We start from the raw sequence: 15,392 nt of genomic DNA, 5'->3' as shown, positions 1-15,392 counted from the left end.
TGACCTGACGGTAAACAAGACAGTATTTACCCGGTTCAGGACTTCGGTAGCCCATTGGATACTCCTGGTACTCTACCTGCAAGTTGCCTTTTGAATACTGTCTTGCTTGCCGAAAGATCTGCTTTGAGATATTCTAACAGCTGCTTTCCAACAGCTCAGAGCGACTATAACACGGCTGGATTTTAGGCGATCGTCTCCTGACAAACTAGAGCCCAGAAAATCACAGTTATGTTATCAAGGAGGATAAAGAGAGAGCTATACCGTGATAAAACTAAAAGGCTTTGGCTTTGTAAGATGGTGACCCAACAACTTTTCAAGGCGTACGGGAGCCCCAGTATACAAATAGGATGGCACCCAGGCTACAACTTTGTAGCTTACTTGCCGAGGTGTAGCCTGGATGCCAGACCCAAAGCACACTGGACACAAAATATCTCAGTGTGCAAGGGTCTGGCAGGGTCTCTTAGGAAAGGCTCTCGAGCATAGGGAGGAGAAGCTGTGATTGATGACCCCTCACACCACAGGTAGCCTGTTACATGGCACCACCATTGGTCGGTAGGAGACAATCTTGCTCAACAGTTAATCATTAACCAGTCAACTTTCTAGATGTATTTGGAGTTTATTTTCCAAAATACATGTAACAGCAAAACTTAATTTAACAGTAGAAGTAGTGTACAACCCAGGCTTTCCTGTTTGTTTAGGTAACAGTCCTCTAACACATTAGGACAAAATACACCTTATCTACAGTTTTATCTCATCTGCTGGTGAAGATTCAAAGATCCAGCTGGGACTCTTTAACCAATCATAGCAGAGGTGTAAAATTGCTTCCTGCTGTGCCACCAATGGGGCCTTACGCTCAGTATCTGAGCGTTCGAGTGGCAGGTCTATCTGACCCTACCAGACCCAGGCTCACTGAGATATTTGTGTCCAGTGTGCTATGGGTCTGGAACCCAGGCTAGCCGAGGTGACACTAGGTACATGTTACACAACACAGTCCCACTCTCTATCATCCTCTAGAACAAAATTTACATATCTGAGCCAGAAAAAAATGTAAAAACACATAGAATGTAACTGTAATGAGACACGAGATGGGTTTTATAATACAATTCAGGGATATAAGTATAACAAGTAAGTAACAAGTCGAAAGTCATATCATAAAACAAAAGTCTTACACAGACACACAGTTCTTGTGCTTACTTACCTGATACAATTTAAAAGCTCGTGGTTCTTTGCTGGCTCTTCTAACCCGAACTGGTTGGTGGGGAAACCCAGGATTTCAAAACGGTGACCGTTTTCGTCGACCATCTTGTTCCTTAGTGCATTCAGACCGATGTACTGCGGGGTGAACCCTCAGAAGGTGGCGACCGTGACCACCAGCAGGGTCGTCCCCCGGTACTCGGCCAGGCTGACGTTGCGGGACCCGTCCAGAAGCATCGCGTGGTGGTTGTGGAAGGATCCGTGCTCGGTCGCGCAGCTACACTGTTCTGTCCGCTTGTTGGCCAAGCACGGGCCCAGGAAACCCAGGCATAGCAGGGAGGCCAAGAGGCCCGAGGAGAGCCCCATCCTTCCTGACCGCTCAGCTCAGCTCGGAGTCACTGTGTGAACAAATTGCCGAGAAGATTTACACACATGCGCAATTCTTGCATAGCAGGATCAGTCCGCGTTTCAAAGTAGCGGGTGGTCTTGCATACTACATAAATTTGCGTACTGTTGCCAAGAGGTACAATTATGCATGCTCATCTGGATCAGAAGGTTGGGCTTCGAATCCCGCCATCCCAAAATTACTAATTTCCCCGATGATCCCCGATAAATAGTACAAAAATGTGTCCGAATACAGTTTGGCAATTTTAGATTTGTAAGTATACCCATAACCATAACCAAGCAGACATTGAGAGGGAAGATCGTAACGTTCTCCGGTCATGTCTGGTAGAGAACTTAAATTTAACTTGAATATGACAAGTTACTATTGAATTCACGCACTCTCCTTTACTTCATGCAGATCAATACAGAACAAGAGTTCCACGATTTCATACCTTCGCCAATGATGTTAACCATTCCGACTGACGAAATTATACATTTTTCTCATTGATTATGAAAAGGAGATCATTTCATTTCCATGATGATATCAGTTGATCATAATATTTCACCATAAATATTCACCACCCAATGACAGCCTTATCGTAACAGAGAAGGCTATTATAGTAAATTATACAATTGAGGTTATGATTTGAATAGATTATGTTTATTGATTTGACTTTCAAATGTGACAAGTATGAACTGCCTGGAAGTTACCACTATGAAATTACAGCAATTTCCCACTAATTATGCAAATTAGGTCTTCATTTACATAATCTATATATTCTGATGTACCTCTCATTCCCAACTACATATGTCACAAGTGTTCCATAGGCCTATTATGGCAATCTGTCAGTTGGTTCTTGAGTTATGCTTCCTCGAAGATTTTAAAACGAACTGCCCTGCAGTTCCTGTACAAGGCACTGCTAGGGGGCCCAAACTAATGTCACTTCTTCCCTAGCTCAAGAGATATCTATCATCCAAAATTCGTGACCCTAGCATGTGTAGATCGTAGATCACAAGATATGAAAACCGGACGTTCTGCTGAAGTACCTACGAAGTTTAATGATAATCCATCATCTAAAGCTTCTTGAGTTATCGATATCGTGCTGAACCACATACATACACACAAACGCTACTAAAAACATAACCTCTTTGACGAAGGTAATAAATACCTTGGCTATGGTTTTGAAACTCCTGTTCTGACAAGCGCCCAAATGCAGGCTGTTCTTGCTATGTAACCCTCTGTTGGCTTGTGTAAGGTTGTGAAGCCTGCCTCTTTGTAGCCTGGATGACAGACCTTTTCCAGGGGCTACACAGGCCAGCTCAAGGCAAATGAAAGGGTCATACTGTCAGTCCCAATTTGCTGCTCAGGGGTTTGCGGCAAAATTTCACCGGGAGCACACTGGCCCTGGTGCCAAGGAGCTGGCATGTGATGACCCAAGGAAGTCTGGTATCCAGGCTACCTAGCCTGTCTATACTATCACACTTCTAGGAGACACTCCCACTGACCAGGAAGGAGCCCCACAGGGAGAGATTGTGTAACACAGGCTGCACTCCTTCTGGCTGGTTTCAATCATCAAGTGGGAGAGAAAAGTGACCCCTACGTGACACCTCCCAAGCACATGCTGAAAGGAGAATATGTAACATGCTTATCCCCCCCCCCCGTAGTAGTAAAGGAGAACATGTCTTATCTCATTCGAGATTGTACGATAAACAGTTTACACACCAGGTGGAGTACAGCTGATAGGCAGGGAAGGAACTAAAATCTCAGTAAACACATTGGACATCCAGATGATGACATCATGCATGGACATTACAGTTCTAGACTAAGGCCACACCAATTTAATTTCTTGGTTAACGGATTCGCCCGCTTCATTTTTTTCTGATTTGCAAATAAAAATTCAGAATCAAATGCAAAATGCTCATATTTTGCCCTGAACAGTTGAAAACAGTCCTTTTCTTCCTAGTTGTTATAGTTATTCCATCTGTCAATGCAATGGTATCATTAAAAGTTCAAAATTCATTGTTTAAATTTTGAACCAGCCTGGTGTGTTGACTTCATGGCTCCTATCGTACCATTTTGGGCCATAATAGGATGCCTAGGCCTGTTTTTACTTTCATTTTTTTTTCGCCCGCCCGCTCCATTATTTTTCTAGAAAAATCCGTTAACCAAGAAATTAAATTGGTGTGGCCTAAAGGCAAAAAAATACCATGGAAAGAATCTGGGTATAAAATACATTTAATTGTATCTTGCTAGCATTAAACACTCACACAACATTTTTTATACAGCTTGGTATTCTTTATATAACTTACACAGAGAAACATCATTATGATATGGAAAACATACAACTCAGGGAGTAAACATACCAATTGGGCCATGTTGATTTGATTATATGGATGACATCCGTGCGCGCATGCATTTTCGGCCGTTTCAAAAAAAAAAAAAGGTTTCAACCATACTGTAAATCGTACAAAACAGTTGCAAAATGAGCAAAAATATACCATAAGTTACAAAAAAAATAAAAAAAACTATACCAATGTCGTAGAATGCCAAAATCAAACGAAAAAAGACGAAATTGTAAAGAAATGAACTTGAAGACTAGATTATTCGCCAAACCATATTCTGTGCCATTTGCTCAACCCTCATGACCACATACATTTCATAATGAAAAGAACTTTTTTTTTGCAAAACTTTTTTTTTATTCGCACGCGCGCATCAGTTTTGGGGCTCCCGGAGGATGTCATCCATATAATCAAATCAACATGGCCTTGTGTGTCCTGGACATCATGTACAGTCTTTCTAAGCCTGTGCCACATTTAGCATTGCAATAAGACTTGAAATGTCAATGTAAATACTGCAAAAGAGATGGACAAGTTGGACTGAAAAAAAAGATTACTAGTAGCTGCAAGTAATTTGACAGAAAGCAAGTGAGATGGGATATCTAACAAACTAAGAAACAAACTACACATTAAATAAGACCTAAACAAGCTCTACGACAACTACAACTAATATAAAATAGCTTAAGGAAGTCACAAAAAGGTGCAGATTTACTGGGGTACTGATTTATGCTAGGAGAGATCAGAATGCTCTTCACCTTCTTCACTTGATGCTCATAGACATTGTTATAATAAAACACTCTTATTCATCTATTTTTTCTCGAAGTACATGGTGTACTGTGCCCACTTTTCCTTGTCAAACAGGGTCATCTTGTTTTTCCAACACTGCTGGAACTCAGAGATCCAGTAGGTCAGGCTGGGCAGCTCCTCACAGCTGGGGATATTCAGGAACGTGTCGAAAAACCGCTTCCAGATGGGATGGTGACTTCTGCAAGCAAAGGTAAAGCAATTAATGGAGTTCTTGTGTTTGAGGAGGGTGATGCCTTGTGCACATTTAAGAGTATGGGTCCTTCCCAGTGTGAGTGAGTGGATCAAAACTTTACAGTCCAATGGTCACACTTTTTAGTGACTTAGCACTGAAGGACAGCCAGTCTAGACCCTTGTGATAGAGCCCCACTAATTGCAGGCTCCTCGCAACTGGCTGCGAAGAGAGAGCAACCCAATAACAGTAAGTCATCCTCTCATTGGTGGGTTTCTGTTTCAAAAATCCATTATGGTGATACGTTGGCTTATTTTGTTCCAGAGTACCAACCTGCTGGGTGTTTGGGTGATTTTCCACTTGCCTCCCTCGTAGTAGGCCTTCATGTACTCCCCAAACAGCATGCAATGGACGGTGCTGAGGACAGCATACAGGTCCGCCTGACAGGACAGATACAAGTTGCTCAGATTTCAGAGGTGTGTGTGGGGGGGTATGCCCAGCTGTTGTCATTCACTTAAAATGTATGATACTGGAAAGAACACTTTTTGTATGTCAGAACATTAACCCATGGTTCCTTCTTCTTGTCAGAAAGAGCTAGGGGGATTGCCCCAGTACAACTGTATCTATCATCTGTCAGTAGAATAAACTGGTTTGAGATCACTTGCACAGTAAATGCTGTACAGTCAGTGTTAGACTTTGCAGTACCTGATAGGACCAGGGCTTGCCGGTCTGCATCTCGATGCACTGGAAGGCAGAGGTGTTGCTCTTGCCACAGAAGGTGGTGTTGGGGGGGAACAGATCCATGTCCAGGCTAATGCCGAAGTCTATCAGCTTCAAACCTCGCAGCTGTCCACTGAACAGGGACTGTGGCTTGTCCTCAAAACCATCTCTGGAAGGACAGAGAATACACAACTTTATCCCACAGCATGGTGACTGTAATGTAGGTTCCATGTTCCCCATTGCTCTACTCGATACACTGTGGTTAGACTATACCTGAAGTATAACTACTCTTGTAAAATGTTTAACAGTGCCAATAGTAATTCCTGAATTTGAATTAGACAAACTCAAAATGTAATCAGAAAGCTTCAGGTAAGGACTACCCATGGTGTTTGTGTTTGTGTTTGTGTGTGTGTTTGCATGCACATACGCATGGATACATAATATCTGTGTGTGTTTGTGCATGTGTATGTGCATGTGTACCTGATGAGGAAGTTGTCAGGTTTGAGGTCAGCGTGGATGATGTGACAGCGGTGCAGCTGCTCCACGATGTACAGGATCTCCAGCGTGTAGAAAAACACCATCACCTCCTTCATCTTCTTCCCAGCTGCTCTGTACAAGTTGATGATGTCCTGGGCACAGTGGAAAAAGAAAATGTTTATTTCTGTCTGTATTGCAAAAGTTGCCAAATAACCTCATGGCACAACAAACTGCATACATACATGCAGCGTTTGCAGCAAGAGATCACCGTGAACCACAAAGATTTACAGTAGAGCAGAGACAAATGAATAGTACCAGTAAAGTGCCACAGCTGTGCTGCTCGTTGACCAACACGCTGCCGTTGCTGAAGACATGCATGGCATCGATACTCATCAGCGACGGTCTCTGGGAGGGGAAAAAGTGGCAAGATAGATGTTTCATCATCTCATTTACAAATTTACAAAGAGTTTTTTGACACATACAGCTGTACAATCACTGCAATGTGACACAAGGACTTTCCAAGAGGATGTGTATGGGGTTTACTGACAATGTCCATCGGATCCTGTAGGCTGCTGACCCTCTCATGCACCTGGGTGTTGATGTAGAACTCCCATGGACATGCTGGCTGTTGTACCTGCACAGAAAAGACAGGAAAGCTCATTTACTTTCAATAACTACACCAATTCAACCCTCTGTGGGCCGTGGCAGTTCAGCCTGCCGAGTCAGTCAAATTTGTATTGCTTACGGTTACGCAGCAGGGAGAAGGTCAAGTACAAAATATATGCTACATCATATTTGTAGAACAATAATCAAATATTGCTTTGATTCAAATCAGTAACAAGAAGCCATAGGCAACAATCCTCCGTGAAATTTTATATTTTGCAACAAAAATAATCCCAAGCGTCAACGCCAGACCTACTGTGCAGACATTAGGAAACGGTTAATACAATGAGGGCGCGTCACAATGATAAAACATAAAAAGACCCAAATCCATTACTGCTCCTAGGGCGTGTAAAGATACTGTGCTTCAAGTTCGAAGTTCATTTTAATTACACACACACAATCTTTGCATTCACATAAAGATCGGACTATCATTATCTATCATGGTCGTGTCACTAGTAACAAAGACAGCCCCACTGTCTTACCGTGCCTGTTACTTATTAAGCACGACTGGCCATGCCAAAGTCGCGGCCAGCACGCGGGAGTGTTACTGCCGCCGGTCAGATACCCGGGCAAAACCATTTCAACGACATTATAGGGATGTTTAAAAAATAAGCATTTACTCCAATATCAAAACTGCAGGGGTAAAAATAAAAAGACGTGCATCACCACGGGCATAATGGCACACCACATGCCAAATTACACAGAAATGCTACGTACGGAACAATGCGTTTTGGCTGCGAACATCTATGGTACCACTTATCGACCCTCCGCACGTCTGCATGAAGTTCCACCCCCCCACTGCTATTCCAAACAACGTGTTTTTCTGGACCATTCCAATTCGCCTCGTAATTGTAGGGGTGCGTCTGCAATATTACATTGACCGCAAAAGCGGCAAAAATACACATTCGTGCATCAACACGGGCATGCCCGCAGACGGCGTATAAAATTGCGGGCCAATTACACAAAGAGAACCCAGTGTTTTGACTGCGAACACGAAAAACCAGCCGTTCACAACACTCCGTCCGGAGGTCCTGACCTCCTTCACGGAGTAATAAAATGGTGCAATCCATTCTTCCAGTCGTAAAATAGACATAAACCATAGTCACTGCAATGCACATAGAAATACAACAGACCTTGAGTGTAACTTTTCTTTCTCCCTCCAAATCAGTCAAGTCATCAGCATCTAACATGGAAGCCTGGTAGACCTTGGCAAATGCCCCCGACCAACCAGCTTGTCAATGTGGTACAGCTCAGTACCTGGGGAGAAGGCAGGGTCATGATCAAACTCCAAAAAATGTCTGTGCTAGCAAACAATAAACTCAAAAGTCAGGGAATTCACATTCAGCAAGAGCAAACTGGAGCTAGAATAGAATGGATTCTCCAGGCTAATCTCAACCAAGAGGCAACCTCAAGGTTGGGAAGTGGTCAGGAGAAATGTCATGGGAAGGTCCTGAATGTGTGACCTAAGTGTGGCCTAAGTGAGTTACCCAGATTGATGGCGACACCAGGTCTGATCTCAGGCATATCTCCATCCTCTTCTTGGTACGCCTGGTGGCTGGTAAGGAAGCCGCGCACCTTGGCAAGGAGGGAAGAAACCACCTCCAGGTTGAAAGGGTTGATGTCAGCAACAAAGACACCGTCCTCTGCCAGGGATGGGGGATTTGATGTGGCCACTGCCTCACTTTCTATTGGTTCTGAGGCACAAAAACCAACAATTGTCAACCTTTGAACATGGCAAAGGTATAGTAATAGTGCATAGGTGAAGGCATATAAAAGGACTGTTACACTGATTCATAGAGCAATTTGTGCACAAACATTCCTAGGCAAATGCAAACCTCAAATTCGTAGCCAGCCCTAATGCTGAGCCTTTGGGAAAAATTAGTTCCTAGCTTTGTCCTCTTGGATAGGGTGTAAAGCAGGAGGCAGCATGTTGGAAGAAGGCCACACCTTGATCATGTTAAAAAACCCATCATACTCATCAATAATGGGTGTGAGTGGATCAAAATTACTGTCCGGTGCTGCTACACAGCCTAATTTCAAAATGTTCAAAACTGGTGTGCTATGTCTTTAAGTGGTTTACCCAGCCAGCCCCAGCCCCAGCCATATGATGGGTTAGTTTTACATGTAGTCTGTGAAGACCTCAACCTGTACCTGCTACAGAGAGGGAGGGGGCGGAGTCAGTGGAGCTGTGGTCTGTGGACACCTGGCTCTCTCCTCTCTCCATGATGGGGCTAGGTGGTCAACAAAAGATACTTCAGGAAATCTTGAAATGTTTGCGGTGGTCTTATATTCACAGTTTGCAAAATTATGATGACAGGAATATAGGTTTGCATTGCAATAATATATTAATAGATAAGTTTTTAAAAATTGCGAAAAATTCATTTCCCTTCTACCGCAAAATTAAGTTCCTGCAGAAATGAAATAAGTTTTCTTCGTGATATCCCCACCTGAGGGCGGCTGCCGCGCGGTTTCCTAACGTTGCGTCGAAGGTCTCCTCAGTCGACCCAGCTGACACCCTCCCAGCCCTGCTGCCTCCTGCCACAGCCAGGTCCTCTGTGGTGGAGATCTAACAAGGTTTGTAAGTTAGACAGTGTGGTCATAGACTGAGCTTCTCTGTATCCTGCAACAGGCCACACCACTTTGATTTGTTGGTCGTCAGATTTTCAAAATCATGACACAGCTAGTAAGGGTTTCCACCCGACTGTCCACCGCATTCCTAATGTAGTACAGAATTATTTCAACTGCAACCTCAAAAACCCTTTCTCCTCCTACTACAAAATTAAGTCAGCACAAACAAGTCTACAGTACAGTATACTAGCACTTTAGTACCTCCAGCATGCCGAGTGCCTTCCTGGTGGAGTCGTGAAGCGGTCGGATGCTGCTGGCTGGCAGCTCAGGAAGCTCAGGGCCTGTCCGGTTGAACGGCGTGGACGCCATGCGAGCCATCGTGCAGAAGCTTGACTGGTTACCACCCGACGCAAAGGTCATGTCAGGGCTGTCGTCCGCGAAAGGTTCAATGCCATCAAGGTCATCAATCTGGGGATAGAAGGAAATGTGTCGTGGCTGTTTCTTGTTCCTTAGCTGGCATGAAATACACAAGTTAACATTGTGTACATAATACACATAGGACATTTAAAAATATGCTCTACAGTGGAAAATCAGTGCTTTTTCAGCACATACCTCCTTGGGTTCTTCCACAGGGATCCCCTGAGAGGGCTGAAGGACCCCCAGGCCACGCCGCTTGGCTCCTGTCTGGTACCCATCGGGCACACTGTGGAACATACAGGATCTGTCAAATCTTTCACTGAAAATCTGAATACACCCAGTACATAGACCAGCACAGTATCTCTTACACTTCACAATCTGGGATTTAATTGGGGTAGCCCAAAACTCACTTGTTTTCTTGATCTTCAGAATTGTCCTGAGTTTTAAGATCCATCCTGTCCTCCCTCACAGTCTCTTTACTCTCATCAAATATGGTGAAGCCACCGAAGCCGCCAGTCTGTACTTGTGGTGCTGAGAAGCTGATGCCACTGCTAGCTGTGCCGCCACTGGGGCCTGTACAGTGGATAACACAACACAAACCTGGTCAAGTTTACTGACAAAACAATAAAAGTCAATATCTGTATCATTGTGGTCAACAGAAGGCCACCCTAATTTATTCCCTTGGTTGTTGGACATTTCAAGGTGAAAATATACTAGTAGCAAGTGGACATCATAAAAGCAGAGGGTAGGAAAAAAACAATCAAAACATACAGTCTAATGCAAAATGCAGCATATAATGAAACGTTTGCACCCATTTTTTCTGTGTACAATCATTTTCAACTATACATCTATTACAAAAAATGAATTTGGAGCCAAGCGACGACATGTCTATGTAAAAAAAAACTGTGTGAAGAGTTACATACCTGCCGCAAAGTTGTCCTCAAATCCGTGATCATCTGATCCTCCCACTGCCCCAAACCCCATATCACCGATGTCATCACGGAAGAACTCGCCCAGCTCCATCATGGCTGCCTTGGTGTTGATGGTGGGGGACGGGTCTGTGATTGGCCGACGTCCTGGGGTGGTGGAAGGGGTGGGGCCTCTACAGTTGGAGGAGTTTGGTGTGAAACTTGGCTCACGGGGTGTCTCAATCCCAGTAGGTACCAGGGCAGCAGAAGTGTGTGGCAACTGTCCAGATCTCAGGTCAGCTACAAGAGGTAAGATATCTCAGTATCGTATGTTACTCCTACCCTTGTCTTGCTTGCATGCTCTCATCTTAGCAGTTCAGTTTTTGCTGCAAGGCCAATTTGTTATAGCCTAGGTGCCATCCAATCGGGGTTGCCATTACAAATTGGATGGCAACCAGGCTAGATTTGTTATATGCTTCCTTAAATAAACCGATCTCTACAAAAGAGGAGACACCTCAAATACTTCAATCCTTCAGTCTTATACTTGTAGTCATGACTGTTGCTTGTTAAGGGCTCAATATACCTTGGAGATCCCCTGTTTCCACCTGAGGTCCAGTCTTCACCGGGGTGGGTTCTACCATCTCCACCTCAGTGTTATAGTCCACATTCTCAGTCTCAGGAACAGATGGCTGCAGACCTGTGAATTGAAGGGAATGGGCTGGTTGCATTTTTTCAAGAACATGTAACACCAGTTTTCGCACTGCTGCACAAAACTACTTTAACTTTCTGTAAAATTCTGTATCTTTTGAGACATGTGCCTGTGTTATATAAACAGCTCTCCTTTTTGCTGGGATGCATAGATGCATATGACCATGAAATGCAAAAATGAGCTTACCTGAAGCCAGGCTTTCTTCAAAATTCAGATGTTTGGTGACTGTGTGCTCCCTGTGGCTAGAAAGAGAGTAAAATTATGAGTCACGACTCAATAGTGTACTAGATAACGCCTAATACAAGAGAATAATAAGATCAGCACACATCTTGCTAAAGTCCTTACAAAACTGGATAATGCAGGGATACAGTTTCTAAAGACTTATCTACAAAATCAAGTGACCTAGTATTGTCAAGGACACATCATGTATGAGTGGATTTGCTAAAGGGACACCAGGCTAGCTTTTGCAACATCTTGCTACCCAAACTGACCTTTCTGTCAGCCCCGCCGTGCTGGCAGTGGCAGGTTCCAGGGTGGTGTCCCTCATCCTATCCACCAGCAATCTCTCCATCTCAGCTCTAACAAAACAACAATTCAGTAAGTAAGGAAGTAAAGCAGTCATCCACAATTGAGAGGAGAAACATGATGCTTTAACTAGAAGACATTGATTGCAAATTTCTATTTTATGGGGAATAACTCCTCTGGTGTATCATTCAGTCTATTTGGCCAATTTCCGAAGTGCCATTTTTCCAGCAACACATTCGAACCGGGTAGAAACTGTATTTTTCCTGAAGTTGTTTGTACCTTTCCCTGAGCATCTGTTGTCTGCACTGCTCCATCATCTGCCTGCGCTCCTGCTGCAGGGCCTGCTGCTCCTGCTGCAGCTCCTGCTGGAAGTTCTGCTGCAGCTCCTGCAGCTGCTGTCTCTGCTGAGTCAGCAGGCGCTGATGCTGTTCCTCCAGCTCACGCCGCTGTTCTGTGGAGATAGACGAGAAATCGTGTGTAAGTAGTGACAACATAAAATCTGAGGTCAGTTTTACAGACCACAGTTTTTAAAGATTTTTGGTGTTCATTTTTAAAAATTTGAAAAAACTTCATCCAAAAAAGTATTATAAATGAAGTCACGAACCTTCTTGCCTCCTCATTTCTTCTTCCATCTTCTTTTTTCTCTGCATCTCTAAGTGGCGCACTGCTCGGAGTTCCTCAAACTGAAACTCCTCCAGTCCCGTGTACACAAACTTCTTGCAGTACTGGGGGATTTTGTTAGGGTCATCCTCAAATGGGGGCTGGAAAAGAAGTATGCATCATGAAAAACTTTTGTTAAAAGACAAATCTGCTACAAACATTGACTGGATCGTCAAAAATTTGGTATGTCAAATTTTTGTGTTGGAAATTACCGGTACATTTCAACTTTGCTTCACAGCAAAATGTTATCTAACTCAAAGCACAGATGGACATACCATGTACATGTTTCTCAGTGGGTTTGTTGACTTTTCAGGTTTCCTTGCACTGGAAGACAAGAACAAAAACAAGTGTCACACTAAAATGATGCATGAAACTGACATTGTACAGTATTACATTTTAAGAGATACTCAAGCAGTGTAAATGAATACAAACAGCACTTTGTACCTCAGTACTTGGGTTCCCATCTCTATGGGCTTTTGTGGGGTTCTGCAACAAAAAGAGAATGTTGAATATGAAGTGAATCAGAATAAAGGAAATAAGACAAATAGTGTGACACTGGCAAAACTTACCAACTGAACAATGTACTTATACGTGTGTTAATACTTCTTTAGAGCCTTTCCCTACTCACGGCTGTGGCTGGGCTGCTCCCTCCTCCACATGTATGGAGAACTCAGAGTTGGCCTGCATAGACACTGCCTTGAAGGGGATTGCTGGCACTGCTTTCTGTGACACCTGAAGGACAATATACAAGTATTACAACAATAATAATAACTAGTCTCTTACAGAATGAGATATGAAAATATACTTTCTCTGGTATCTATTGATCAATGTAATAATCATTAACATTTTTACAAAAATTTAAATGAAATACAGAGTTTGCAAACCCTAAGATAAAAAATGTGAGTGACCAATTTGAAGACAAATTTAACCCTGGTCCCCACCTTTGCTTCCGTCCACTTCCCTGGCCTGTGCGTGTTTTCCCTGTTTGTCACACGGGGCAGGGGAGGGTTGGTCCACTCTCCTGTGGGGGTGGGGATGACCTGTTCTTGTGGATTGTCCTCACTAAAGATGGAGAAGGCCTGTCCTACTTGTGGAGGTGCACAGGGTTTCACCCCCAGTCCTGTGGAATAGACTGGACCAGGAGACAGTAAAGTTACCTTCAGTACCATAATTCTATATCACAGGATATGGCATTGCTTATTCATCTCATACCATAACAGTGTCAGGATCAAACAATGACTTGTTGCCAATAACAATAAGCTGGTACCTTTAGTCACTGCCCCAGTCCTGTTGACAGGAGCCTGGTGTTTCTTGCCCTGGCCCCTCAGTCCTCCCAGCGTCACCCTCTGTGGCTCTGCACCAGACATGTCTGCTGACTGGGGAACTCCACCTTCCAGGGTGGCACGGGCCACTCTGGCCTGGAACTCTCTGGAAAAAAGAAATTGCTGTCATTGATAATGCCAATGAATGAAAAACTTTAAAAAGTATATTGACATCATTTTCCTGATTTAAGCTATCTCAGAATTTTCCTGTTCCAAACATACACGTAGCCTGTGTTACACAATCTCTTGCTACCAGGGGCTAATTGTGAAAAGAAAACAAAAGAACCACAAACATATATTAAAGATCTACAGTAGTCCCTACTTCTGTTTCCTGATGAGCAGCTCTACAGGCTGAGCTTGTTTCTGAATCCCCTCTGCGTACACAGCGTCGGCCTTCTTGGTGTCTCCCTCCTGCTCCAGTTCCCAGGCCCAGGCCTCCCAGAAGAGTGCCACCTGTGCACCGATGGCCTGGTCATGCAGGAAGTTGTAGATGTCCATGGGCTGGTTGGTCATGCCAGCCTGGACAGGACAGGGGAGGGAGAGATGAACATGATTTAGCAGTAAGTTCTTACATCCAATATGGCCTTGCAGGTGACCCAGGTTTCTGGATTTAAATCATACTGTGATTTCAGAGATCTTATCGAAACTGTAAACTATTTCTTTTAGATTATATCATGATTAATTTATGTACATGTCGTGTTGTTCAATGTAAGTGAGATATGTACATACAAACTTGATCCAGGCCTGCAGGTATCTGTGGTCGTTGGAGTATCTCTTGTCGTCCTTAAAGAACAGCAGGCAGCGCTCCAGCAGAGTGGACAGGTTTCCGTCCTTCCCGCCTTTTGGGAAGTTCTGCTCCGTCCACTTGATGTACCTAATTCAAAGTTGGGAGGAGTATTATCTTTAAAAAGTTGGAAATTATGGTAGCTGTGTAACACAGTCTCATGACTCTATGGGGCCCCTAATACTAGTATCTGTCTAACCAGTGCAGTAGGACTCCAGGACCAGGAGGGTTGCTAGAAGGAATCATAGACAGTATGGCACTAACTACACCAATGGCACTATAACATTATATAGTTTATGCAATAGTGGAAGCAGGTCTTTTTATAGCCGTGGACGACTCTGGTAACCCTTTTTGCATGATAATGCCGGATACCTGGTACCTGCACCTGGTAAAGAAGAATAAGAAGAATAAGAAGTATAATACTCATACTGAGTTAGTCTTTACCAGGTATTTTGCATAATGATCATATACCAAATACCTGGTAAAGACTAAGGCCAAGACTGTTACAAAAATTATGTACTCATTTGTGATTATGAACTCTTAGTAGAACGATGTTCTTACCGATCCCAGACACTAAACGGATCATCCCCTGTGTACATACGGAGTTCAGCCTCGAAGGCTCTGTAAAAGAAAAGACCGGAAGGTATAGCATCGAAAAATATTTAATCTGGATTATATTACATGTACTTATAATTCGTAGTTACTATGGAACAATCTTAAGACATGGAAAGTACAGGAGAAACAACAA

The 15,392-nt window shown here is 43.6% G+C and overlaps 2 protein-coding genes across 2 annotated transcripts in view; both read right to left on the bottom strand.

Moving 5' to 3' along the window:
- Positions 1 to 1,612, bottom strand: part of LOC109483695 (glutathione peroxidase 6-like) — a 7,711-nt gene extending 6,099 nt beyond the window's left edge. Inside the window, exon 1 of the mRNA XM_019786734.1 lies at positions 1,199 to 1,612. Coding sequence (XP_019642293.1) covers positions 1,199 to 1,560 — 362 coding nt within the window. The 5' untranslated portion in view covers positions 1,561 to 1,612. The remainder of the gene's footprint in view (positions 1 to 1,198) is intronic.
- Positions 1,613 to 3,798: 2,186 nt separating this feature from the next.
- The window catches only part of LOC109483668 (mitotic checkpoint serine/threonine-protein kinase BUB1-like), a 13,608-nt gene continuing 2,014 nt past the window's right edge, over positions 3,799 to 15,392 (bottom strand). The window contains 29 exon segments of the mRNA XM_019786704.1: positions 3,799 to 3,948; positions 4,348 to 4,900; positions 5,225 to 5,331; positions 5,597 to 5,780; positions 6,092 to 6,240; positions 6,404 to 6,493; positions 6,636 to 6,722; positions 7,885 to 7,973; positions 7,976 to 8,008; positions 8,239 to 8,445; positions 8,903 to 8,982; positions 9,199 to 9,317; positions 9,581 to 9,787; positions 9,932 to 10,022; positions 10,147 to 10,309; positions 10,660 to 10,944; positions 11,228 to 11,341; positions 11,540 to 11,595; positions 11,845 to 11,931; positions 12,158 to 12,329; positions 12,483 to 12,639; positions 12,814 to 12,862; positions 12,983 to 13,024; positions 13,167 to 13,270; positions 13,480 to 13,670; positions 13,806 to 13,966; positions 14,183 to 14,379; positions 14,590 to 14,734; positions 15,206 to 15,265. Of these exon segments, the coding sequence (XP_019642263.1) occupies positions 4,723 to 4,900; positions 5,225 to 5,331; positions 5,597 to 5,780; positions 6,092 to 6,240; positions 6,404 to 6,493; positions 6,636 to 6,722; positions 7,885 to 7,973; positions 7,976 to 8,008; positions 8,239 to 8,445; positions 8,903 to 8,982; positions 9,199 to 9,317; positions 9,581 to 9,787; positions 9,932 to 10,022; positions 10,147 to 10,309; positions 10,660 to 10,944; positions 11,228 to 11,341; positions 11,540 to 11,595; positions 11,845 to 11,931; positions 12,158 to 12,329; positions 12,483 to 12,639; positions 12,814 to 12,862; positions 12,983 to 13,024; positions 13,167 to 13,270; positions 13,480 to 13,670; positions 13,806 to 13,966; positions 14,183 to 14,379; positions 14,590 to 14,734; positions 15,206 to 15,265 (3,604 nt within the window). The 3' untranslated portion in view covers positions 3,799 to 3,948; positions 4,348 to 4,722.

Source organism: Branchiostoma belcheri, unplaced genomic scaffold, assembly GCF_001625305.1.
Source record: "Branchiostoma belcheri isolate BF01 breed outbred unplaced genomic scaffold, Haploidv18h27 scaffold66, whole genome shotgun sequence".
Lineage (NCBI taxonomy): Eukaryota > Metazoa > Chordata > Leptocardii > Amphioxiformes > Branchiostomatidae > Branchiostoma > Branchiostoma belcheri.
This window is presented reverse-complemented; position numbering and strand designations above follow the sequence as displayed.